This window comes from Coregonus lavaretus (assembly GCF_964263955.1).
Source record: "Coregonus lavaretus genome assembly, contig: HAP1_SCAFFOLD_4325, whole genome shotgun sequence".
NCBI classification, from domain to species: Eukaryota; Metazoa; Chordata; class Actinopteri; order Salmoniformes; family Salmonidae; genus Coregonus; species Coregonus lavaretus.
Window position 1 is genome coordinate 25,369 of NW_028162052.1, and position 23,471 is coordinate 48,839.

The 23,471-nt window shown below is 42.9% G+C and overlaps 1 protein-coding gene across 1 annotated transcript in view; it reads right to left on the reverse strand.

The window, feature by feature from the left end:
* Positions 1 to 21,585, reverse strand: part of LOC311116560 (Na(+)/H(+) exchange regulatory cofactor NHE-RF1-like) — a 33,485-nt gene extending 11,900 nt beyond the window's left edge. Inside the window, exon 1 of the mRNA XM_084191642.1 lies at positions 20,725 to 21,585. Within this exon, the coding sequence (XP_084047768.1) occupies positions 20,725 to 21,231 (507 nt within the window). The 5' untranslated portion in view covers positions 21,232 to 21,585. The remainder of the gene's footprint in view (positions 1 to 20,724) is intronic.
* Between the last annotated feature and the right edge of the window lie 1,886 nt (positions 21,586 to 23,471).

Consider the following 23,471-nt stretch of genomic DNA (forward strand, 5'->3'; position numbering starts at 1 on the left):
TGCTATTACTCTTAAAGGTGCACTATGCAGAAATTGCTCTGCCATTTCCTGTTTGCTCAAATTCTAATAGCTCGCCTAATTTCAATTAATGTAACAAAACAAGCAAGTATAGCATAGAAAATCATTGTACCATCGAAATCGCTTTGAAATATATTTTCCATAACCACTATTTGAAGCTGGTGTACAAAACCGAAAGTAAAAGACGCAAAAATGTAACTTAAGAACGGGAAGCATAGAAATAGTGCACATAGAACAGATCTACTGCGTCTTAGACTTGCTTTCAATGAGAATGACAGATCTATAACTCAGATTTCTATGTGAATTTGGTCAGGTCTCCTAAAAAAGTTACATATTGCAGCTTTAATAACAGGCATTCACAGCAGAACACAGCCAGGAAGGATGAGGTCAACTGGCCAACGTCGAGCGTCCCTTCCAACCAACAGAAAGGGACCATGGCAGGGTGGCAGGGATAACAGAAGACAGTTTGTGTCGGGAGCAGGGAAGAATCTTCGGGAGGGCACGGAATCTGTGGAATCTGCTGCACACACACAAACCAGGGCCTTTTACTGGGGAGGAAACCATGCTTCACTCCTACTGCATGTCCTGTGTGTGTGTGTGTGTGTGTGTGTGTGTGTGTGTGTGTGTGTGCACACTCAACCTCTCCACTGCAGGAAGGGAGTAATGCATGGAAGATACCGTAAGAACAACAGTCACCTGCAGTGGTCAGCTATCAAAACAGTCAGCCCAAACAGACAGCTTTCCAGTCACCCCTCCGCCCGCGCAATAGCCTGGGCCCCATTCAGTAGGCACTAAACAGGAGAAAACAACCTAGCTTTGACAGAATATAGGGAATATCCATAGCAAATGCCATAGTGTGCTATTGGAGAAAATCAGGTGACTGTCTCTGTATTAGAAAAGTCTCCCACATGAAACCAATATTTATTTTAGATAAACTTAGCCCTGACATGAGTTCAGTCTCAGGTCAGAAATATTTGTATAATCTTTTCACTCTTTATTTTGTTTTGAATGGTTCCCTGAGCCTAGTTCTCTCTATCAAGACATAATATTTGGAGAATGTGGGAGAAGAACGCTGGAAAGTACGTCCAATTCGGGAGAGGTAGTTACTGGTTCCAAATGGGAAGGGTTTGGTCATGGTAACCACTCAGGTGGGGGAAGGTTGACCAACAATTACATAGTTAACATTCAATTCAATTCATTAGATCATATTAAGCCATCTTTCTATCTCGTTTTAAGAAATGAAACATTCCTGTGGTAAATATATACTGTAAATAGGAATATTGTGTGCTATAACTCCTGAAGAGTTGTCTCTAGGCCTATACCTTGCTCAACATGTTCCTTTAAAGCTCCCTGAGATCTCACATATGGGCACCTTGAGCTCCAATCATGTTGAGTTCAGTGACCTCTCAGGAATATCCATCCTCTCATCCCTATCACCCACACCTACATATCTACACCACCTTGTGTTGTTTGCTTGGTGGTGTTCTATATGGGGAGGTTTCTAACAGTCACAATCACTGGGGTCTGTGTTCCCACAGAGGAAAGTCATTATCTCCAGTCAACTGAGAAGCAACACCTCATGAATAGCAGTTTAATACAGGGAGAGAAGCTGAGACAACAGTTACAACACAGTTAGTATTAACATTTATGTGAATAAATGACAAGGTTTTACATATCCTGAATCATCAGAAATAACCATCTTAGTAAGCATTTTAAAAGCCAGAGAAAGTATTGTGCTTTGTGGACTATTTTAAATGCTTAGGAATAGATTTCATGTACAGTAAGGTTAAGAGAATGGGTTCCTAGCTGAACACATTCACTGGATGACGATGACACAACCTTTTCCATCATGAGGGAAGTGCGCAGCACAGCACAGGAACTGTTGCTACTTCTTTCCTGAAGCATACTCTTCCCTCTGTATTCAACTTCCTCACATAAAAGATAAATCAATATACAATACAAATACACACCCCTACACCTGCAGTCCCACTGGTTACAGCACTCACATCTAACACACAGAAGACGTGGAAAAAACAAACTGCCATTTTCCATCCTGCCCACAGCTTGACTGATAAGAATGAATTGGTTTGATTACGCTTCCAGTGTAAATTAGAGACGGTGACTAATGGGCATTTCTACCTGCTGGTTACTGAAACCATCAAGCAAATGTGACAGCACTATTTTACAGCTACAAGGATTTAGAGGCACACAGACGTACAGAGGCTCATCCCTTTCTAAAGCCGTGACTTACAGTAAGTCAGTGGTCGGAGCTGTTCTGACAGGTCGTTGGCTGTCACCAGAGAGAACGATAGAGGACTCTAGTGCCTGAAAAGCCCATTTTAGCATGGGCAGCACCATTGAGGACTTTCAACATTTTGAAGTTAAGGAAGGATCACATAATTCCATCCAGGAGGGATCAGCCAATGAATTATACTAGTGAGCAAACATTCCATAACGGCAGGTGTCAGTAAATCACCAACCTTGGCTTTATACCTGTTCAAACAACACACTCCAGGTGGCAGTATGCACACTTTCAGTTTGTTTACCAACTCATAGAAGTAGAAGAAAACTGACTACTTCAAAATAGAGATGATCTCAATGGCGCTACCTGTGCGCTCACAGATGCCATAATGGGACAGATGCAAAGAAAAGTCCTCTGTCATTCTCTATGGCTGTCACATGGAGGGACTCACTAACACCTTCTACATGGAGTTGACAGGAGGGAGGAGAAGCAGTACCTTACCAAGAACCATCTCTACTCTCTTTTTTTTTAGGGCAGGAAAATAATGTGATCACCATCATCGGTGGCCGCTGACTGTTGACACGTGTGCTCAACCAGAAACCTAGTTTCATATGAACAAGTGCAACACTTTCATTATGAACACATCAACCAACCTTGGGGTCTTACTTGAAACCGACTAAAAGCGATTGAGTCATAATTCAAAACCAGGCTTTCCCTTACTGACAATTGTGCCAAATGTTTTACTATGGCTTGATGCAAGAATACAACTGCAATCATGTCATCATCCAGTCCAAGTCTAGGAAGGGGACCTATGGAGCAGTTAGCTAATTGGAGAGAATGAGACATACAGTTGAAGTCGGAAGTTTACATACACTTAGGTTGGAGTCATTAAAACTCGTTTTTCAACCACTCGGAAGTTTACATACACCTTAGCCAAATACATTTAAACTCAGTTTTTCACAATTCCTGACCTTTAATCCAGTAAAAAGTACCTGTCTGAGGTCAGTTAGGATCACCACTTTATTTTAAGAACGTGAAATGTCAGAATAATAGTAGAGAGAATGATTTCTTTCAGCTTTGATTTCTTTCATCACATTCCCAAGGGTCAGAAGTTTACATACACTCAATTAGTATTTGGTAGCATTGCCTTTAAATTGTTTAACTTGGGTCAAACGTTTCAGGTAGCCTTCCAGAAGCTTCCCACAATAAGTTGGGTGAATTCTGGCCCATTCCTCCTGACAGAGCTGGTGTAACTGTGGTCAGGTTTGTAGGCCTCCTTGCTCGCACACGCTTTTTCAGTTCTGCCCACACATTTTCTATAGGATTGAGGTCAGGGCTTTGTGATGGCCACTCCAATACCTTGACTTTGTTGTCCTTAAGCAATTTTGCCACAACTTTGAAAGTATGCTTGGGGTCATTGACCATTTGTAAGACCCATTTGCGACCAAGCTTTAACTTCCTGACTGATGTCTTGAGATGTTGCTTCAATATATCCACATAATTTTCCTTCCTCATGATGCCATCTATTTTGTGAAGTGCACCAGTCCCTCCTGCAGCAAAGCAACCCACAACATGATGCTGCCACCCCTGTGCTTCACGGTTGGGATGGTGTTCTTCGGCTTGCAAGCCTGCCCCTTTTTCCTCCAAACATAACGATAGTCATTATGGCCAAACAGTTCTATTTTTGTTTCATCAGACCAGAGGACATTTCTCCAAAAAGTACGATCTTTGTCCCCATGTGCAGTTGCAAACCGTAGTCTGGCTTTTATATGGCGGTTTTGGAGCGGTGGCTTCTTCCTTGCTGAGCGGCCTTTAAGGTTATGTCGATATAGGACTCGTTTTACTGGATATAGATACTTTTGTACCCGTTTCCTTCAGCATCTTCACAAGGTCCTTTGCTGTTGTTCTGGGATTGATTTGCACTTTTCGCACCAAAGTATGTTCATCTCTAGGAGACAGAACGCGTCTCCTTCCTGAGCGGTATGACGGCTGCGTGGTCCCATGGTGTTTATACTTGCGTACTATTGTTTGTACAGATGAACGTGGTACCTTCAGGCGTTTGGAAATTGCTCCCAAGGATGAACCAGGTCTACCATTTTCTTTCTGAGGTCTTGGCTGATTTCTTTGGATTTTCCCATGATGTCAAGCAAAGAGGCACTGAGTTTGAAGGTAGGCCTTGAAATACATCCACAGGTACACCTCCAATTGACTCAAATGATGTCAATTAGCCTATCAGAAGCTTCTAAAGCCATGACATAATTTTCTGGAATTTTCCAAGCTGTTTAAAGGCACAGTCAACTTAGTGTATGTAAACTTCTGACCCACTGGAATTGTGATACAGTGAATTATAAGTGAAATAATCTGTCTGTAAACAATTGTTGGAAAAATTACTTGTTTCATGCACAAAGTAGATGTCCTAACCGACTTGCCAAAACTATAGTTTGTTAACAAGAAATGTGTGGAGTGGTTGAAAAACAAGTTTTAATGACTCCAACCTAAGTGTATGTAAACTAACGACTTCAACTGTAGATAATAAAGCATTTGACCTTTCCATTGTTTTAACGATGTAGGATTGTTTTTTTTCCAGATGAGTGATCAGAAGAGAACTGTCCAGCCCATCTGGTATCTCACTACACCCCCATATGCCATGTCTTGAAATATGCAGACAGACGGATTAAAAGTACATTTACATTTTAATTGTTCTGAAAGCCAACTTTCTAACTCTGGCCATAACTTTTGGACTTTATAGCATTCCCAGAAGGCATGGATTATTGAGTAATTGTTAGTTTTATAATTAAGACATGACTCTGCCATTGTGCTGTAGAATTTGTGAAGGGCTGGAAAACCACTGTAGGCCTACTGCACATGCTAACAAACCAGCCTGAACATGCTAACTAACCAACACACACGCCAACAAGCGAACCTGTAAAAAGGTACTATCTAGAACCTAAAAGGGTTCTTCAGCTGTCCCCATAGGAAAACCCTTTGTAGAACCCTTTTTGGTACTAGGTAAACCCTTTTGGGTTCCATGTAGAACCCTTTCCACAGAGGGTTCTACATGGAACCCAAAAGGGTTTTCTACCTGTAACCAAACAAGGGTTCTCCTATGGGGACAGCTGAAGAACCCTTTTGGAACCCTTTTTTCTAAGAGTACAGTCTATCTACACACAACTATTCACCAACATCCTTAAGCCTGATATGCTCAACTATCTGCAGCTGCTGGTGATGCTTCTTTATTAATCTATCTCTTCTGAAAGTTAGAGATCTGACAGCCCCCACCCAGAGCATGATGTAACCCAGTTCAACGTAACGTTACCCCCTCAGGAAGTACTACATGCCAGAAAGGTACAGTATCACCAGAGCTTCTGTTTAACTGGCACCACACAGCTGCAACACCTCAAACCACAGCTCTACTGAATACTCCTGACAAAGATCTGCCACTAAAACTGACTGACCTTGTTTATACCTGGTATACACAAACCAACCAAAATCACACCTGGAGAAACTGGAGAACACTTATTTCACTCTTCAGTTGATACTTACCTGATATGAATCCATATTTACTATTTACCTATACCCCTGTCATGGGCAGTAAGATGGAGGACCACAGAGCTTCACTGTCTCTTCAGCACCTGAGTCAATGATTGACAGCAGAGATGGCATCCCATAAAAACCTGATCTGATGTGGAGAGCTGTAAAACACCATGATGAGCTCTAGTAAAACATCTGAAAGGTTAATGATCTCACGCAATTTGCATCCTCTCATTCTCTTCCCCTGACCATATTTATAATATAATAATATATAATACACTGCTCAAAAAAATAAAGGGAACACTTAAACAACACAATGTAACTCCAAGTCAATCACACTTCTGTGAAATCAAACTGTCCACTTAGGAAGCAACACTGATTGACAATACATTTCACATGCTGTTGTGCAAATGGAATAGACAACAGGTGGAAATTATAGGCAATTAGCAAGACACCCCCAATAAAGAAGTGGTTCTGCAGGTGGTGACCACAGACCACTTCTCAGTTCCTATGCTTCCTGGCTGATTTTTTGGTCACTTTTGAATGCTGGCGGTGCTTTCACTCTAGTGGTAGCATGAGACGGAGTCTACAACCCACACAAGTGGCTAAGGTAGTGCAGCTAATCCAGGATGGCACATCAATGCGAGCTGTGGCAAGAAGGTTTGCTGTGTCTGTCAGCGTAGTGTCCAGAGCATGGAGGCGCTACCAGGAGACAGGCCAGTACATCAGGAGACGTGGAGGAGGCCGTAGGAGGGCAACAACCCAGCAGCAGGACCGCTACCTCCGCCTTTGTGCAAGGAGGAGCAGGAGGAGCACTGCCAGAGCCCTGCAAAATGACCTCCAGCAGGCCACAAATGTGCATGTGTCTGCTCAAACGGTCAGAAACAGACTCCATGAGGGTGGTAGGGGGCCCAATGTCCACAGGTGGGGGTTGTGCTTACAGCCCAACACCGTGCAGGACGTTTGGCATTTGCCAGAAAACACCAAGATTGGCAAATTCGCCACTGGCGCCCTGTGCTCTTCACAGATGAAAGCAGGTTCACACTGAGCACATGTGACAGACGTGACAGAGTCTGGAGACGCCGTGGAGAACGTTCTGCTGCCTGCAACATCCTCCAGCATGACCGGTTTGGCGGTGGGTCAGTCATGGTGTGGGGTGGCATTTCTTTGGGGGGCCGCACAGCCCTCCATGTGCTCGCCAGAGGTAGCCTGACTGCCATTAGGTACCGAGATGAGATCCTCAGACCCCTTGTGAGACCATATGCTGGTGCGGTTGGCCCTGGGTTCCTCCTAATGCAAGACAATGCTAGACCTCATGTGGCTGGAGTGTGTCAGCAGTTCCTGCAAGAGGAAGGCATTAATGCTATGGACTGGCCCGCCCGTTCCCCAGACCTGAATCCAATTGAGAACATCTGGGACATCATGTCTCGCTCCATCCACCAACGCCACGTTGCACCACAGACTGTCCAGGAGTTGGCGGATGCTTTAGTCCAGGTCTGGGAGGAGATCCCTCAGGAGACCATCCGCCACCTCATCAGGAGCATGCCCAGGCGTTGTAGGGAGGTCATACAGGCACGTGGAGGCCACACACACTACTGAGCCTCATTTTGACTTGTTTTAAGGACATTACATCAAAGTTGGATCAGCCTGTAGTGTGGTTTTCCACTTTAATTTTGAGGGTGACTCCAAATCCAGACCTTCATGGGTTGATACATTTGATTTTCATTGATAGTTTGTGTGATTTTGTTGTCAGCACATTCAACTATGTAAAGAAAAAATGATTTAATAAGATTATTTCATTCATTCAGATCTAGGATGTGTTGTTTAAGTGTTCCCTTTATTTTTTTGAGCAGTGTATAATATATAATATGCCATTTAGCAGACGCTTTTATCCAAAGTGACTTACAGTCATGCGTGCATACATTTTTGTATATTTGACCCAGAGGGCCTTTCTAATGGAACACTAAGGCAGCTGTCAAAGTCAACACCTCATCTTGAAAACAGCTTCATACACCATGCCAGCGGCTGCCACTCTGCCAGATGCCTGGTTAATATTTTCCCCATCTGAAGACAGTGGAGGACTGAAGTGTATCTACTGTGTATTTAACAGGACATCATCATACTTTAGCCACGTAATGTGTGTCATTATTAATACAGAATGCCAGGGTCTCTGAGTGACTCAACTACAGGGCAACATCCAGGAAAAAGACTAATGTTAAATCATGTTATTCTTAAGCAATAAGGCCCGAGGGGGGGGGTCGTATATGGCCAATATACCATGATTAAGGGCTGTGCTTATGCACGACGCAACACGGAGTACCTGGATACAGCCCTTAGCCGTGGTATAATGGCAATATACCACAAAAACCAGAGGTGTCTTATTGCTATTATAAAAACTGGTTACCAACGTAATTAGAGCAGTAAAAATACATGTTTTGTCATACCCATGGTATACAGTCTGATATACCACAGCTTTCAGACAATCAGCATTCAGGGCTTGAACCACCCAGTTTATAATTCATGATAACGCCATACAAGAGATATTCTACTGCAGCTGTAATGGACAGAGAATGTGTCTTGCTCTGCCTGATAGGCATTGGCTAAAGCAGAGTTTTCCATGCTGCACATGGCTGCATTTTGTGCCATCGATAAGGTCCAAAGTCTACGCACACACCTCTGCCACGCGCCCCGCAAATCATCAACCCAGGCATTCCACACGCATTCAGCCGACCTCTATATACAATAGATCTGTCATGCAGTCAGTCCACTTGCTTCTGCCTGCTATCACAGCATCTTTTAAACAGGGCCTCTAACTCCTGGGGTTTTAATAAGTGGTGGGAAGCTGTGCAACGCCCCTTTGATCAGGTGAAAGAATAACCTCAGAGATAACAAAGTCAAAAGCTCCATCGTTACTCATTGGAATAGGACAAATCCTTAACCTCGTGATTGTCATGTGTAATTTTGATAAGAGCTTAGTTTAGTGACCCTTTCAAACCCCTATAGGGGAGAGAGTTAATAAGGTCTGACTCTGACTGTTGTAAAGCTGTAATTTCAGTCAGTGTGGCAAAGTTGTCTTCCCTTGTGTAGATTGGGTGTAAGGACTAGGATCGCGCCACTGAAGCAGTGCGGGGGTGTTCCATTTCAGGATAGGCCATTGAGCCAGCTGCAGGGCAGGCAGGGGTGAACAATGCACCCTACTGTCCAGTGGTGTAAAGTACTTAAGTAAAAATACTTTAAAGTAGTATATATTTTTTTGGGGGGGTTATCTGGACCTTACTTTACTATTTATATTTTTGACTACTTTTACTTTTACTTCACTACATTCCTAAAGACAGTAATGTACTTTTTACTCCATACATTTTCCTTGACACCCAAAAGTACTTGTTACATTTTGAATGCTTAGCAGGACAGAATTTTTTTTTACTTATGAAGAGAACATCCCTGGTCATCCCTACTGCCTCTGATCTGGCGGACTCACTAAAACACAAATGCTTTGTTTGTAAATTATGTCTTAGTGTTGGCGTGTGCCCCTGGCTAACCGTAAAAAAAAAAAAAATTGTAAATTGTGCCGTCTGGTTTGCTTAATACTTTTACTTTTGATACTTAAGTATATTTTAGTAATTACATTTACTTTTGATACTTAAGTATACTTAAAACCAAATACTTTTAGACTTTACTCAAGTAGTATTTTACTGGGTGACATTCACTCGAGTCATTTTCTATAAAGGTATCTTTACTTTTACTCAAGTATGACAATTGGGTACTTTTTCCACCACTGCTACTATCCACCTCCATTTGAAGTTGGAACAGACTGGGTCTACAACGGCCACCTATGGGATGGCTCTGCCCAGGGTTCGAATTACAAGCTACTCGTGGTGGGTTCACTAAAAATAGTGGACCATTGTCAATCACAACAATTATGGGGGGTGCCAATGTTGATATTTTAACACTAATGGGTGGGTGTGCCTTGATTAGGTACTGAAGTGCCCGTCATCCCCGTCAATCAAATCTCTAGTTCTGTCTCTTCTCAGGACACACCTTTCCAAAGCAGCTGTCTCTCCTCCATCCCTACGGCTCTCTATCAGTGTGTTAGTATCAGTGTGTTAGTCCTACCTTATCAGGCACCAGGCCTGAGGAGTCAACATGGTTTATCTGTGAGGCCATGCTTCCTGTTTCTGACCTCCGCCCAATGAGGTGCAGGCACACAAAATGTCTCCCACAGAGAACCCGGCACTGCACAGATTGACAGAGAAGAGGAGATCATACTGCCAGCTCAGAGGGGAGAGGAAAAAGGGCTAGAAATGGATGAGAGGGTTGAATAAGTCAGAGAGAATGTTGTGACATCCTGTGTGGCGTCATTCAGGCTGTGGATGGTCAAAATGTGACAAACATTTGCCCACACTTTGCTGTCACACCGTAGTCAGTTTTGATAACATAACCAAGCTCACCAAAACTGCGGAAAGCAACATCATACACACGCTTGTAGAATAGATTATGCCCCTGGCCTTTCGTAACTTGATAGAACCACTTTCAGACAGTACACAGTGTCAACACTCTGCCTGTATATGTTGTATAGTCTGTCCTGGTCCTACTGTATGGTGTCATGGCTGGGCGCGGGTGAGGGAGAGTCTAATTCAGGGTCCCAGAGTGTCATTCATTCCTCCTCCCCCACCCCTATCCTTGGAGTGTGCGGCCCTCTCCCTCATTGTCAGGGAGGGGTTATGAACCCTGAGGGGTATGGAATGGGAAATGGAATGTGGCATTGTAGCAAGCCCCCCCCCTGCATCCCAGGGGGTTCCCCTCCCCATCATGGGGTCCACTTCCACCCCACCCTGACCTGGCCCTATACTGTAGGAGAGACAGTGGTGCTGCTGTTTTGGGCCAGAGTCACTGGCTCACTTCACCAAGCAGCTTTCACTGGTCACTGTACTACAAACCCTCTACCATCTACTCTTTCTTTCTCTCAACTTTCTCTCTCTCTCTCTCACACACACACACACACACAAACACACATACCGCTCTTCAGAGAAAGCCATTGGGGCTCAGGAAGAGGAACGTGGTGGGTGTGAATGTATGGCCAGAGCTCCACCCAGGGCCCCAGACGAGACTGTAGACAGAGAACACACAGAGCAGGGAGTCCAGTGACCTGCAGTGAGGGACTTCCAATGCACCTCTCTGTCCATGTGATGCCTACAACTATAGCCTACTATTTTGTGCAGTAGATCTAAGGCCAAAATCACACAGTCTGTATGATACAACTAAACGTTATTAGAGAACCAGATCTACAGGACTGACCCTATAGCCTAGAGGGGGTGTGTAAGACAGAGTTAGTTACATAATACACTCACAAGCTGCTGAACTCTTACCCTCTACAAACAAATACACACACATAAGACACACACGCTGGCAGAACACACACACACATACTGACTGCACAGTACACAAATAAATGGATCCTTCCATTGAAACACGATGAAGCCTGTGACCCTGTGTTTAGCCCTCCACCCTGTCTGTCTTGTCATGTGGACCGTTTCCTCTGGAACATACTGCTCAACAATCAACAAAGAGGAGGGAAGGAAAGGGTGACTCCAAAACATTCACTCACACACACACACACACACACACACACACACACACACACACACACACACACACACACACACACACACACACACACACACACACACACACACACACACATACATGATTGAGCAAATACACAAGACAGACGCCCTACACGTGACCACACATCACAAACAATGGAGTAATCGGGCTATATCAATTATATACTCTAGTCCTCAAGTACCCTCAACAGCATACAATTTTGTTGTAGGCCCAGACAAACTCACCTGATTCAACTCATTGAGGGCTTGATGATTAGTTGACAAGTTGAATCAGGTGTGTTTGTCTGGGGCTACAATAACAATGTGTACTGTTGGAGATACTGGAGGACTGGAGTTGGGAAACGCTGCTCTAGATTTGACCAAAGTTACATGAAATGCAGTTCAATCAACTACAGTAAGAGGTTTGACTTTGACTTAAACAGTCCACATTAGTTAGCATGTTATCCACTAGCATGCTATCCTATCAGTTTGATCAACACTGTACTGTGTGTATACTGTAGATCGGGGTACTCAACTCTTACCCTATGAGGTTCGGAGCCTGCTGGTTTTCTGTTCTACCTGATAATTAATTGCACACACCTGGTGTCCCAGGTCTAAATCGGTCTCTGATTAGAGGGGAACTATTGAAAAAAATGCAGTGGAACTGGCTTCGAGGTCCAGAGTTGAGTTTGAGGGCTGTAGACTGTAGTAATTGTAGAAAAATGACAGTTATAAAGACTAGGTGTTTTCATTGTGACCAGTAGAGGCAACCCATTTTGGAGAGAGCAGAAGAGGGGGATGAGGGGGAGGGAGGGAGGGAGGGAGGGGGATGAGGGGGAGGGAGGGAGGGGGATGAGGGGGAGGGAGGGAGGGAGGGGTCTGCCTGACTCTCTCTACCTTCCCCAACAACAATGACAGGAAACCAGCCTAAGCTTTCTGGAGTCTCTGTGCTGGCCAAGGCCCCAGGAAAAGATTCCCACAGAAGCAAGCTACGCTAAGGAGATTTAAAAAGAGAGTCACAAACTAAGGTGTGGCCGCCTGGTTCCTAAAATATTTATAAGAGAAGTTCATGAAGAGTTGACATATTTTCTTTAAATGGCATAGGACAATGTTATATTGAACAGCCATTGTGGATTATATGGCATCAGCGTCTGATTGAATAGTTGGTAAAGCTAACATAAATAATGTCAGGATTTGTGTCGTAGCTACTTGAACATGGTGAGGTACACACCGTGACTTGGTCTGAAATACATAACTATAACCCAGTAAATAAACTATTACCCACTATAGGTCAATAATCAAACCCACTAAATAATCCATCAGGAATGCTTAAAGAAAAAGCCTGGTTTGAAATCTATTTCAACTTCAAGCTTTGCCACACGTTGGGAACACATTGACTTGTATGTGAAATGTGGTCTCCTTTTTACGAGTTGCTCGCTCCTCGATCACCAGATTAAACCATTTAAAGTCATCGTCAACCCACGCACTCCATTCTGTGGGAGAAAAACCATTATAGAGAGTGAATACTCCTACACAGTCACTAAAGTGGGATATTCCGATGCCTGAGGAACCATGTTGTGCCATAACAAAAGCCTCTCCCCTCTACGGCACACCACAAGGGCCAAAAAGCCAAGTGGCAGTGGGTGTGTCAGTGGCTGACCCATGCTCTTTAATAAGCAGCTTTTATATGAATGAGTACATAACAGGCTTGGTATCCGGTAGAACCCTGGTGGAGACAGACAGACAGACAGCCCAGTGAAGACAGACAGCCAACTGGCATATGCCTACAGGCCTGTCTGCATGTCGCCTGCTCTCCGGGCGAAGTCTCTATGTTAATGTTCTCTACAGACTTCCTCCAAGACATGGAACACACACAACGGTCCCTCCCTGAACAGCAGAACTCTCAGCCTACTAGTCACAGTTGATTTCATCTGACACACGGAGGACTCTTTCTCTCCTGTAATTTGCCTTTAAAAACAGGCTTATGTAACCAGGCAGTCATTCATGAGGACTCCAGAAACCCCAAGCTGACTGGCTGGCTGGCATCCTCCTCAGTCTCCCAGTGGAATCTCAATGGACCAAAGCCTCTGTTGATGTGGGCTTTCCTCAAAAGCAAAACGGAGTAAATTAGGCGCCTCACCCACACAAAACAATAACACAAACAGATAAGATAGATACAGTGGATAGAAAATAAATTTGGAGGCTCAACTCAAGCCATGCATCACACCCTTATTTTCATATTTTATCAGATGTTTAGAGTGGCTTTAATGACAGATTTTCCCATAGGATCCAGTCAATATGACACGATGCACCTAAATCTGTTAAGGGTGTAATAAGGGCAGCCAAAATATAACCTGTTGTGACTTGTGTGCTGGTTTAGACCTCTCTTTCTTATTGGTATATTAACAAATTTACCATCTGGTGATGTCACCAGGCAGGCCAAAACTCCATCCCACCAAAACAGGCTGAAATCGCAGGTGGTCTTTTCAAACAGCTCTTACACTAAAAGGGCAGTATCATAATTTTCATAAATACACAGTATTATTCCAACCTCAGTGTGGAAATATTTAAAAAACACAGATAAATTACGTTTTTCACTGCACTGGGCCTTTAAACTGTCAAGTAATGTATTCTCTCTAACTAGGCCTATATTTTGTGTGCATTTTTGATTTAGAAAGCAAGCAAGCACACTAGAAACCAGGGAAACATTAAATGTCCAATATGAAAACTATAATTCAACCAATGAAATATGAGCGGTACAGAAGTGGTCTTGTTTGTTCATGGAACACTTCCTTCTGAGTTGCGTGCCAGCGTTAACTATAATACCACAACTACATTAGGCCATCTGGGTGAGCTTGAAAGTAAACAGAGGAACAATCTGTGTGTATTTCTAAGACAAACAACGTAACTGTGCCTGTTTTTCTATGGTGCTTGAGTCATTTTCCAGGACCTGTAGATGCTTTACAAGAAATGCCCAGACAAGTGAGGGCAATTTACAGTAAGCCATTTACACTAATATACAGTACATTGTTTCCATGAGCTTCAATTGCTCTAGTCTATAGAGTTAACTAATGTGATATTGTGGCCGGCTGGGACTCTGCCTTGTAATGTTAACACACAGCAGTGATAAGAGATGAGGCAGACACAGCATTTAACTACCCTGCAGACACCGTGTCACAGCCAGGACACAGCAGGGCCTATAGGTGGGGTGGAATTGCTGTGTTTTGGATATTGGGACGAGACATGGAAGTTAAGGGTGGAGGTGAGGGAAACAGGGTTCTCATAAGGTTTCTTAGATGGCCCCCATTACCTTCCCTGCAAGTTCAGATTAAACCCTGTTGGAAATCCTGCTCATACTATTGATTAAGTCAATGAGATCACATTGGGTTACTGCTCTATTGGAAGTGTAATACTGGAGGAGTTCAAGTCACAAACATGTCAACCGTATACGGTACATAGCATACATTTTCACATAGCAAACACAGGATATGCATGATGTCAAATCAAATCAAATGTTATTTGTCACATACACGTTTAGCAGATGTTATTGCGGGTGTAGCGAAATGCCCCTCGAGCAGCCCGTAAGATGCTGCACATGTGTCTGGCTGACTGCATCCTGTCCAACACATGAGTAGGCTGCTCATGGCTGGGCACTGCATGGTATGGTAGTGAGACTGTTGTTTAGACTGTTATGGTAGCAAATCACTCAGCAGTGAGATTCACTCGGAGCGCCACATTGGAACACAGAGACCCAAACAGACACTGCAGTGTCAGTGATGAAGTCTGGGTTATTACACCACGGCAATAGAGGAACCAGAGAGAGGGGCTGAGAGGGGCTGGGAGAGCCCCAGGGGTAAACATCCGGGACACGCCAGGGGGCACAGATGTTTTGGAATGCCCCTCTTTTCTTCAATGTTTTAATGAACCCACGTCATGTGCATGCTGTTGGCTAGAGGGTATAAAGAGGATGTGAAGACAAAATGTAGTCCCTTTAAAGAATAAATAAAGTGAGAAACAGACATTGAACAATGTGAAGAGATTAATTCCAAAACGCTTTATCCACACATTTTTCACATTTGTGTTTTTTTCACAAAAAATGATTGCTTATTGGTACCTTTGTGTGTGTAAAATATTACTGTTCTCAGATAAATAAATACAATGTTTATTCAAATGTGTTATTTTAAAAAACGCTATATATCCATTGTTTCGCTGGAATGTTTGTATACTGTATATTTAACTGTGATATAGTGCCTTCTGAAAGAATTCACACCCTATCACGACTTCCGCCGAGGCTGCCTCCCCTCCTTGTTCGGGCAGGCTTCGGCGTTCGTCGTCACCGGCTTACTAACCAATGCCGCCCCAATCATCATCACAATTGTCTCGTCTTGTAAATCACACACACCTGGTTCCTATCCCCTAATTAGTCTGTGTATAAGTGTTCCCTCTGCCCCCTTGTCCTTGTGGGTGATTGTTAATTGTGAGAGTATGTAGCTCGGTGGAGCTACTCATTCTTGTGTTGCCAGGGTAGATTTTCCCCTGTGCCTATGTATTATTGGATTCCGTTACAGTGTATTTACTAGGGATGTTGGTTTCCCCTGTGCCTGTTTCGTTGATCGTTATTGGAGCGCATGTGTGTGTCAACGAAGGAATAAACTCTGTATTCAGTGATTACCCTCCTGCGCCTGACTCCTTTCACGACACTCATCACACACCCCTTGACTTTTTCCACATTTTGTTGTGTTACAAAGTGGGATTAAAATAGATTGAATTGTCATTTTCTTGTCAACGATCTACACAAAATACTCCAATGTCAAAGTGGAAGAAAAATTATAATATTTGTACAAAAACATAGGAAAAATAAAACTAATATAGATCTTCATTAGATAAGTATACAACCCCCTGAGTCAATACATGTTAGAATCACCTTTGGCAGCGATTACAGCTGTCAGTCTTTCTAGGTAAGTCTCTAACACCTGGATTGTGCAACATTGGCCCATTATTACTTTCAAAATTCTTCAAGCGCTGTCAAATTGATTGTTGATCATTGCTAAACAACCTTTGTCCAGTCTTGCCATAGATTTTCAAGCAGATTTAAGTCACTCAGGATTTAAGCCACTCAGGAACATTCACTGTCTTCTTGGTAAGCAATTCCAGTGTAGATTTGGCCTTGTGTTTTAGGTTATCGTCCTGCTGAAATGTGAATTAATCTCCCAATGTCTGGTGGAAAGCAGACTGAACTACGTTTTCCTCTAGGATTTTGCCTGTGCTTAGCTCCATTCCGTTTATTTTTTATCCTGAAAAACTACCCAGTCCTTAACGATTACAAGCATACCAATAACATGATGCAGCCACCACTATGCTTGAAAATATGTGGTACTCAGTAATGTGTCGTATTGGATTTGCTCCAAACATAACACTTTTTATTCAGGACAAAAAGTTAATTGCTTTGCCACATTTTTTGCAGTATTACTTCAGTGCCTTGTTGCAAACAGGATGTATGTTTTGGAATATTTGTATTCTGTACAGGCTTTCTTCATTTCACTTTGTCCATTAGGTTAGTATTGTGGATTAACTACAATGTTGTTGATCCATCCTCAGTTTTCTCCTATCACAGCCATTCAACTCTTTAACTGTTTTAAAGTCACCATTGCCCTCATGGTGAAATCCCTGAGTGGTTTCCTTCCTTTCCGGCAACTGAGTTAGGAAGGATGCCTGTACAGTGAGGGAAAAAAGTATTTGATCCCCTGCTGATTTTGTACGTTTGCCCACTGACAAAGAAATGATCAGTCTATAATTTTTATGGTAGGTTTATTTGAACAGTGAGATAATAAATCCAGAAAAACGCATGTCAAAAATGTTATAAATTGATTTGCATTTTAATGAGGGAAATAAGTATTTGACCCCCTCTCAATCAGAAAGATTTCTGGCTCCCAGGTGTCTTTTATACAGGTAACGAGCTGAGATTAGGAGCACACTCTTAAAGGGAGTGCTCCTAATCTCAGCTTGTTACCTGTATAAAAGACACCTGTCCACAGAAGCAATCAATCAATCAGATTCCAAACTCTCCACCATGGCCAAGACCAAAGAGCTCTCCAAGGATGTCAGGGACAAGATTGTAGACCTACACAAGCCTGGAATGGGCTACAAGACCATCGCCAAGCAGCTTGGTGAGAAGGTGACAACAGTTGGTGCGATTATTCGCAAATGGAAGAAACACAAAATAACTGTCAATCTCCCTCAGCCTGGGGCTCCATGCAAGATCTCACCTCGTGGAGTTGCAATGATCATGAGAACGGTGAGGAATCAGCCCAGAACTACACGGGAGGATCTTGTCAATGATCTCAAGGCAGCTGGGACCATAGTCACCAAGAAAACAATTGGTAACACACTACGCCGTGAAGGACTGAAATCCTGCAGCGCCCGCAAGGTCCCCCTGCTCAAGAAAGCACATATACAGGCCCGTCTGAAGTTTGCCAATGAACATCTGAATGATTCAGAGGAGAACTGGGTGAAAGTGTTGTGGTCAGATGAGAGCAAAATCGAGCTCTTTGGCATCAACTCAACTCGCCGTGTTTGGAGGAGGAGGAATGCTGCCTATGACCTCAAGAACACCATCCCCACCGTCAAACATGGAGGTGGAAACATTATGTTTTGGGGGTGTTTTTCTGCTAAGTGGACAGGACAAAAACACACGGCCAAGGCAACAAAGGAGTGGCTCAAGAAGAAGCACATTAAGGTCCTGGAGTGGCCTAGCCAGTCTCCAGACCTTAATCCCATAGAAAATCTGTGGAGGGAGCTGAAGGTTTGAGTTGCCAAACGTCAGCCTCGAAACCTTAATGACTTGGAGACGATCTGCAAAGAGGAGTGGGACAAAATCCCTCCAGAGATGTGTGCAAACCTGGTGGCCAACTACAAGAAACGTCTGACCTCTGTGATTGCCAACAAGGGTTTTGCCACCAAGTACTAAGTAATGTTTTGCAGAGGGGTGAAATACTTATTTCCCTCATTAAAATGCAAATCAATTTATAACATTTTTGACATGCGTTTTTCTGGATTTTTTTGTTGTTATTCTGTCTCTCACTGTTCAAATAAACCTACCATTACAATTATAGACTGATCATGTCTTTGTCAGTGGGCAAACGTACAAAATCAGCAGGGGATCAAAAACTTTTTTCCCCTCACTGTATCTTTGTAGTGATTGGGTGTTTTGATACACCATCCAAAATGTAACTTCACCATGCTCAAAGGGATATTCAATGTCTGCTTTTTTATATATTTTTACCTATCTACCAATAAGTGCCCTTCTTTGTGAGGCACTGGAAAACCTCCCTGGTCTTTGTGGTTGAATCTGTGTTTGAATTTCACTGCTCAACTGAGGAACCTTACATTAATTGTATGTGTGGGGTACAGAGATGAGATAGTCATTCTAAAATCATGTTAAACACTATTATTGCACACAGAGTGAGTCCATGCAACTTATGCGACTTGTTAAGCAAATGTTTACTTCTGAACTTATTTAGGCTTGCCATAACAACGGGGTAGAATACTTACTGACTCAATAAAGGTCCGCTTTTAATTTTGTATTAATTTGTAAAAATGTCTAAACACATAATTCCACTTTGACATTATGGGGTATTGTGTGTAAGCCAGTGACAACAAATCTAAACTAAATCAATTTTAGATTCAGGCTGTACAACAACCAAATGTGGAAAACGTCAAGGGGTGTCAATACTTTCTGAAGGCACTGTATGTGGTTGCACTAACTGTATGTTGCTCTGGATAAGATTACTAAAATGTAAAATCTAAATGTTTTACATACAGATCTCATATTACTGCATTGATTAACTAAATATTGATGTCACAAATGTATCATTTGTACAGTTCTTTATAAAAAAAAAACATGTTATTTGTTACATTTGACTGTGTAAAACCTAGCAGTACTACTTATTTCTCTGAGAGTGAGGCGGATATATAGCGTTTTGCTAAAAAAAACATGATTATTTGTCCCTCTGAAATGAAACCATCAAGTGATAGATAAAAAAAAAAAATACATGTCTGTCATTGAACAACCTCATGGCATGATAAGATAGTGGAAAAAACACACCAATCTCTTTCATAAGTTCTTTAAACAATAAAAGCAAATTTACCAACATTTCTAAAAATTTATATGTAGCGTTTTGGAATTAAACTCTTCATTTGTTTTCATAGACAGCGGAAGGTCATAATCAAGGACTAAGAATTGTATTTTGATTTGTTTCTTGTGTTCCATTGTGGGTGCATTAAATTGCGAGTAATGAAAATATGAAGAAGACACCAGAAATATGTTTGATGTGGTCTGTTCAAAGACATCTGCTTCAGTAAACCTCAAATTATTTCTCTTCAACACCAATGTCAAGTGTCAGTTATTTCTCAAACCTCAGAACAACAACACACAAAACATAGTTGCCCTTTCCCCCGAATGTGTGTGGTGTGCAGCATCACTGTCAAATTCACACACATCCAAGCATGTATTTCACATTCCATTACAGGAGATAGTGAAGGAAGTTTGAAGGTGGCAGATGTTTTCCCTGGAGACCCTTGTTGCCAGAGACAGATCAGGATGTTGGTGATTAGCAGAGTAAGAACAGGTGAATAGAGTTCCAGTGTTCTGGAAACATGCCAGGGATTCTGTAACTGCAAGGGAGTTAAGCATTCTACAGCTGTCTGAAAATGAAAGTGTGAATTCTTAGAGCTGAAAAGATGGGTGTTAATACCATGATGTATAATAATTTAATAGAAGTTCATAAACAGGACCCCTGGAGCCACAGTGTGTTGTGTGAGTGAGTGAGTGAGTGAGTGAGTGAGTGAGTGAGTGAGTGAGTGAGTGAGTGAGTGAGTGAGAGACTGACTCCTGTCCCAGTCCTACAGTAATGTTGACTTGAACTCGAGGCTGAAGCAGGCTGTTTGTCCTTCCTCTCCTATACCCCCCACCACCCACAACAAATGTGCAGCCAACTGACTCGCCTACGACCTGCTACCTCTGCCAAAACTGCTACAATGAAGAGAGTGGGAATACTGGGCTTTGCAGCTGACCATATTAATGATGTTATTTTCACAGTGCACTTATATAACAGGAGACTGAAAAGTTAAGATATTGTAATTACATTGTTGGTGAATAAATGGATGAATAAAAAAAAACATCCCATTCGTTTAATTGAAATCCCTAGGACAGTGTCAGTGGTATTATTACGCAAACTGTAACGGAATCTGTGTTGTATATTTGCGGAATATACCTTATGTGGCCACCAGGCTTTCATAGATTATTCTGGTTTTGCACTTTGGCACACTCACCTTCTCAGAGTTGATGCTCAGCTTTTTCTCAACGTGGCTATGGATCTCTACGTGGCTATGGATCTCTCCGTTATTTTCCGGGACGGGGGTGGATTCTCTCGGTGTCCCGCATGGTGTCCCGTTCTCCTTCACATCTTCGCTTTCTGACTCGTCGTCGCTGGGTAAAGGAATGCGCTCCGTGACATATTCTTTGAGACACTTAATCTTGTGTTTTTTCAACAGTTGCTCAGTGTCCTGGTCGATAACAATGAGCTCGAGCTGGCCCACGGTGGCTTTTATCCGGGACACAACCTGTTGATGGCTCTCGCTCTCCACGTTCTCCCCGTTCACGAACACTAGTCGGTCCCCCGCGCGAATCCCCGAAGTTTCAGAAGGACTGTCGGGCTCCACAAGCCGTATAAACTGCCCGGTCTTACCCTTCTCACCGTGGAGATGGAACCCATACCCATTGTCCCCTTTCTCCAGCACGCAGAGTCTTGGCCGATGATCTTCGCTTTTGCTGGGCATAGTTTCTGCTATTTATTTCACCAATTCAACCTGTTGCTTGTGAGAAGGATCGTTCAGTAGCTGGAAATTGCCAAGAAAAGTCAGTTTGAGATGCTGAGCACGAGTGGTACCCGTCAACAGGAATCTCTACCGCTCTCAAGGAAGAGCGTCTGGAATCCAATCCGTCTGTTTATAAGGCGCCGTCCGTGGTGACTGGATATCAACCGCAGTCGCAACTCACTTTCAAAAGCAACTCCTACAACTTTGTGCATACAGGGGACTTATGCCAACACGAGATGTGTTGTCAAAATCTCAAGTTCTACTAACTATATGTATGCGATGACTCTGCTCCAAAACTATATTCTCTACTCTGACACTGAATTAAACTCAGTAGACTACTTTATAAAGGACAGTGACGTAGGTGCAGAAGACAGATAGTAACACCAATCACTACTCAAATACCCCAGGAGGAGGGAGGCGCATAAATCATTGGGGCATGCATGCTATTGGCCCTAATGATGGACAAGTGCATGCGCAAAAATGATTGCTGCTACTGCAGCCAGCCAGCTGCGCCATATTGTGACAAATGCATGTGGTCCTTCTGTAAACATATGGCATGTATCACAGGAGGTTGGTGGCACCTTAATTGGGGAGGATGGGCACGTGGTAATGGCTGGAGCGGAATAGGTGGAACGGTATCAATAACAGGTTTGATGCCATTCTATTCGTTCCTTTCCAGCCATTATTATGAGCCATCCTCCCCTCAGCAGCCTTCACTGTACTGTATATTCCTGATGTTGAAATAGGTTTACTTATAGATTGCATATATTATGCTCAGGAGAGGACATCTGCATTCGCCACATGTGCTTGTTCTCTCTCCCTCCCCCGCTTGCTCTCTGTCTGTCTGTCTGTTTGTCTCTGTGAGAACACACACACTCACTGACAGACAGACACTCTTCTGATAAAGGCCCTGCAATTCTGAAGAAATGCAAACCTTTATGTGGAAGGAAGGGGCCTACACCCTCCTTGAGAAAACATGCTCTATTACATCAACACTAAAACATCAAGGACCTCACTGACCCAAAACCACAGCAGAGTCTTTATTTCTCTATACTGGGACATTTGCCAGGTACACTTATCAATGCATGGACATGTCCTTATTATAATCTATTGATGACTCACTGTAGTCTATTGATGACTCACTATGGTAATAATAAAGTAATTGGTCATTTAGCAGACACTCTTATCCAGATCGACTTACAGGAGCAATTAGGGTTAAGTGCTTTGCTCAAGGTCACATCGACAGATTTTTCACCTTGTCAGCTCGGGGATTAGAACCAGCAACCTTTCGATTACTGGCACAACACTCTTAACCACTAAACTACCTGCCGCCCCTATTGATGACTCACTAATAGGCCTATCATCTCAAACTATGTATACAGAAAGTCTGATGATCAGGTGCTTTGTGATGTTTCTGAGGAATGAATGATTCTTGTTTGTGATTGATTTAATCGTTTGTACAACTGTACAACTGTGTGGAGGACGAAGTGTTCCTAGGAGGTTTATGGTCTGTGTGATTGATAGACTGGATGGGAAGGGGAGAGCTAGATTCCAGGTACACAGCTGAGCCAGGTACAATGAGTAATGAGTGTTCTGCCTGGCACCACCATCTCCACTCCAGACTCCACCATCCAGGTTGATATAGCCCTGCAACTCAGCTCAAATTGAACCTCTTTTGTACAGTACCGGTAAATAACCCTTTTCATATTCCAGGGCTGTGAGGATTCCCATAATCTCACATTTCCAGTTTCATCTCTATCTGTGGTGGTTTGAAATAAACATTTTTTTGTCACTCTCAATAAGTGGATGCCTTACTGGCTTATTTATTTTAAAATATATATTTTTCAGGTGGATGTATTTCACAAAACAATCCAGTCCCTTTGTGCCTTTGTGTATGTTTGGAGCTATTTGTGTGAAACAAATAAAGAGTGGTGATATTAAAGAGTGACTGCCTTTAAAAAGCAACTAATCCCTTTGAAAAATACGAGTCAGAAACAGCGTGTCAAAATTGACTATAAAGTGTAAATATGATACTTTTTTGGTCATAAAGTCAGTCTTTATTAAACTGAGTTTGGAACATCCGTGCGTCACAACTGGTAAATGAAGGTTGGGTTTTGATTTGACGATGCCCAGTTGCCTACTAACATGGGGTGAACAGCTGCAGTGATTGCTCTCTATCCAATAGCATAGACAGTCAGACA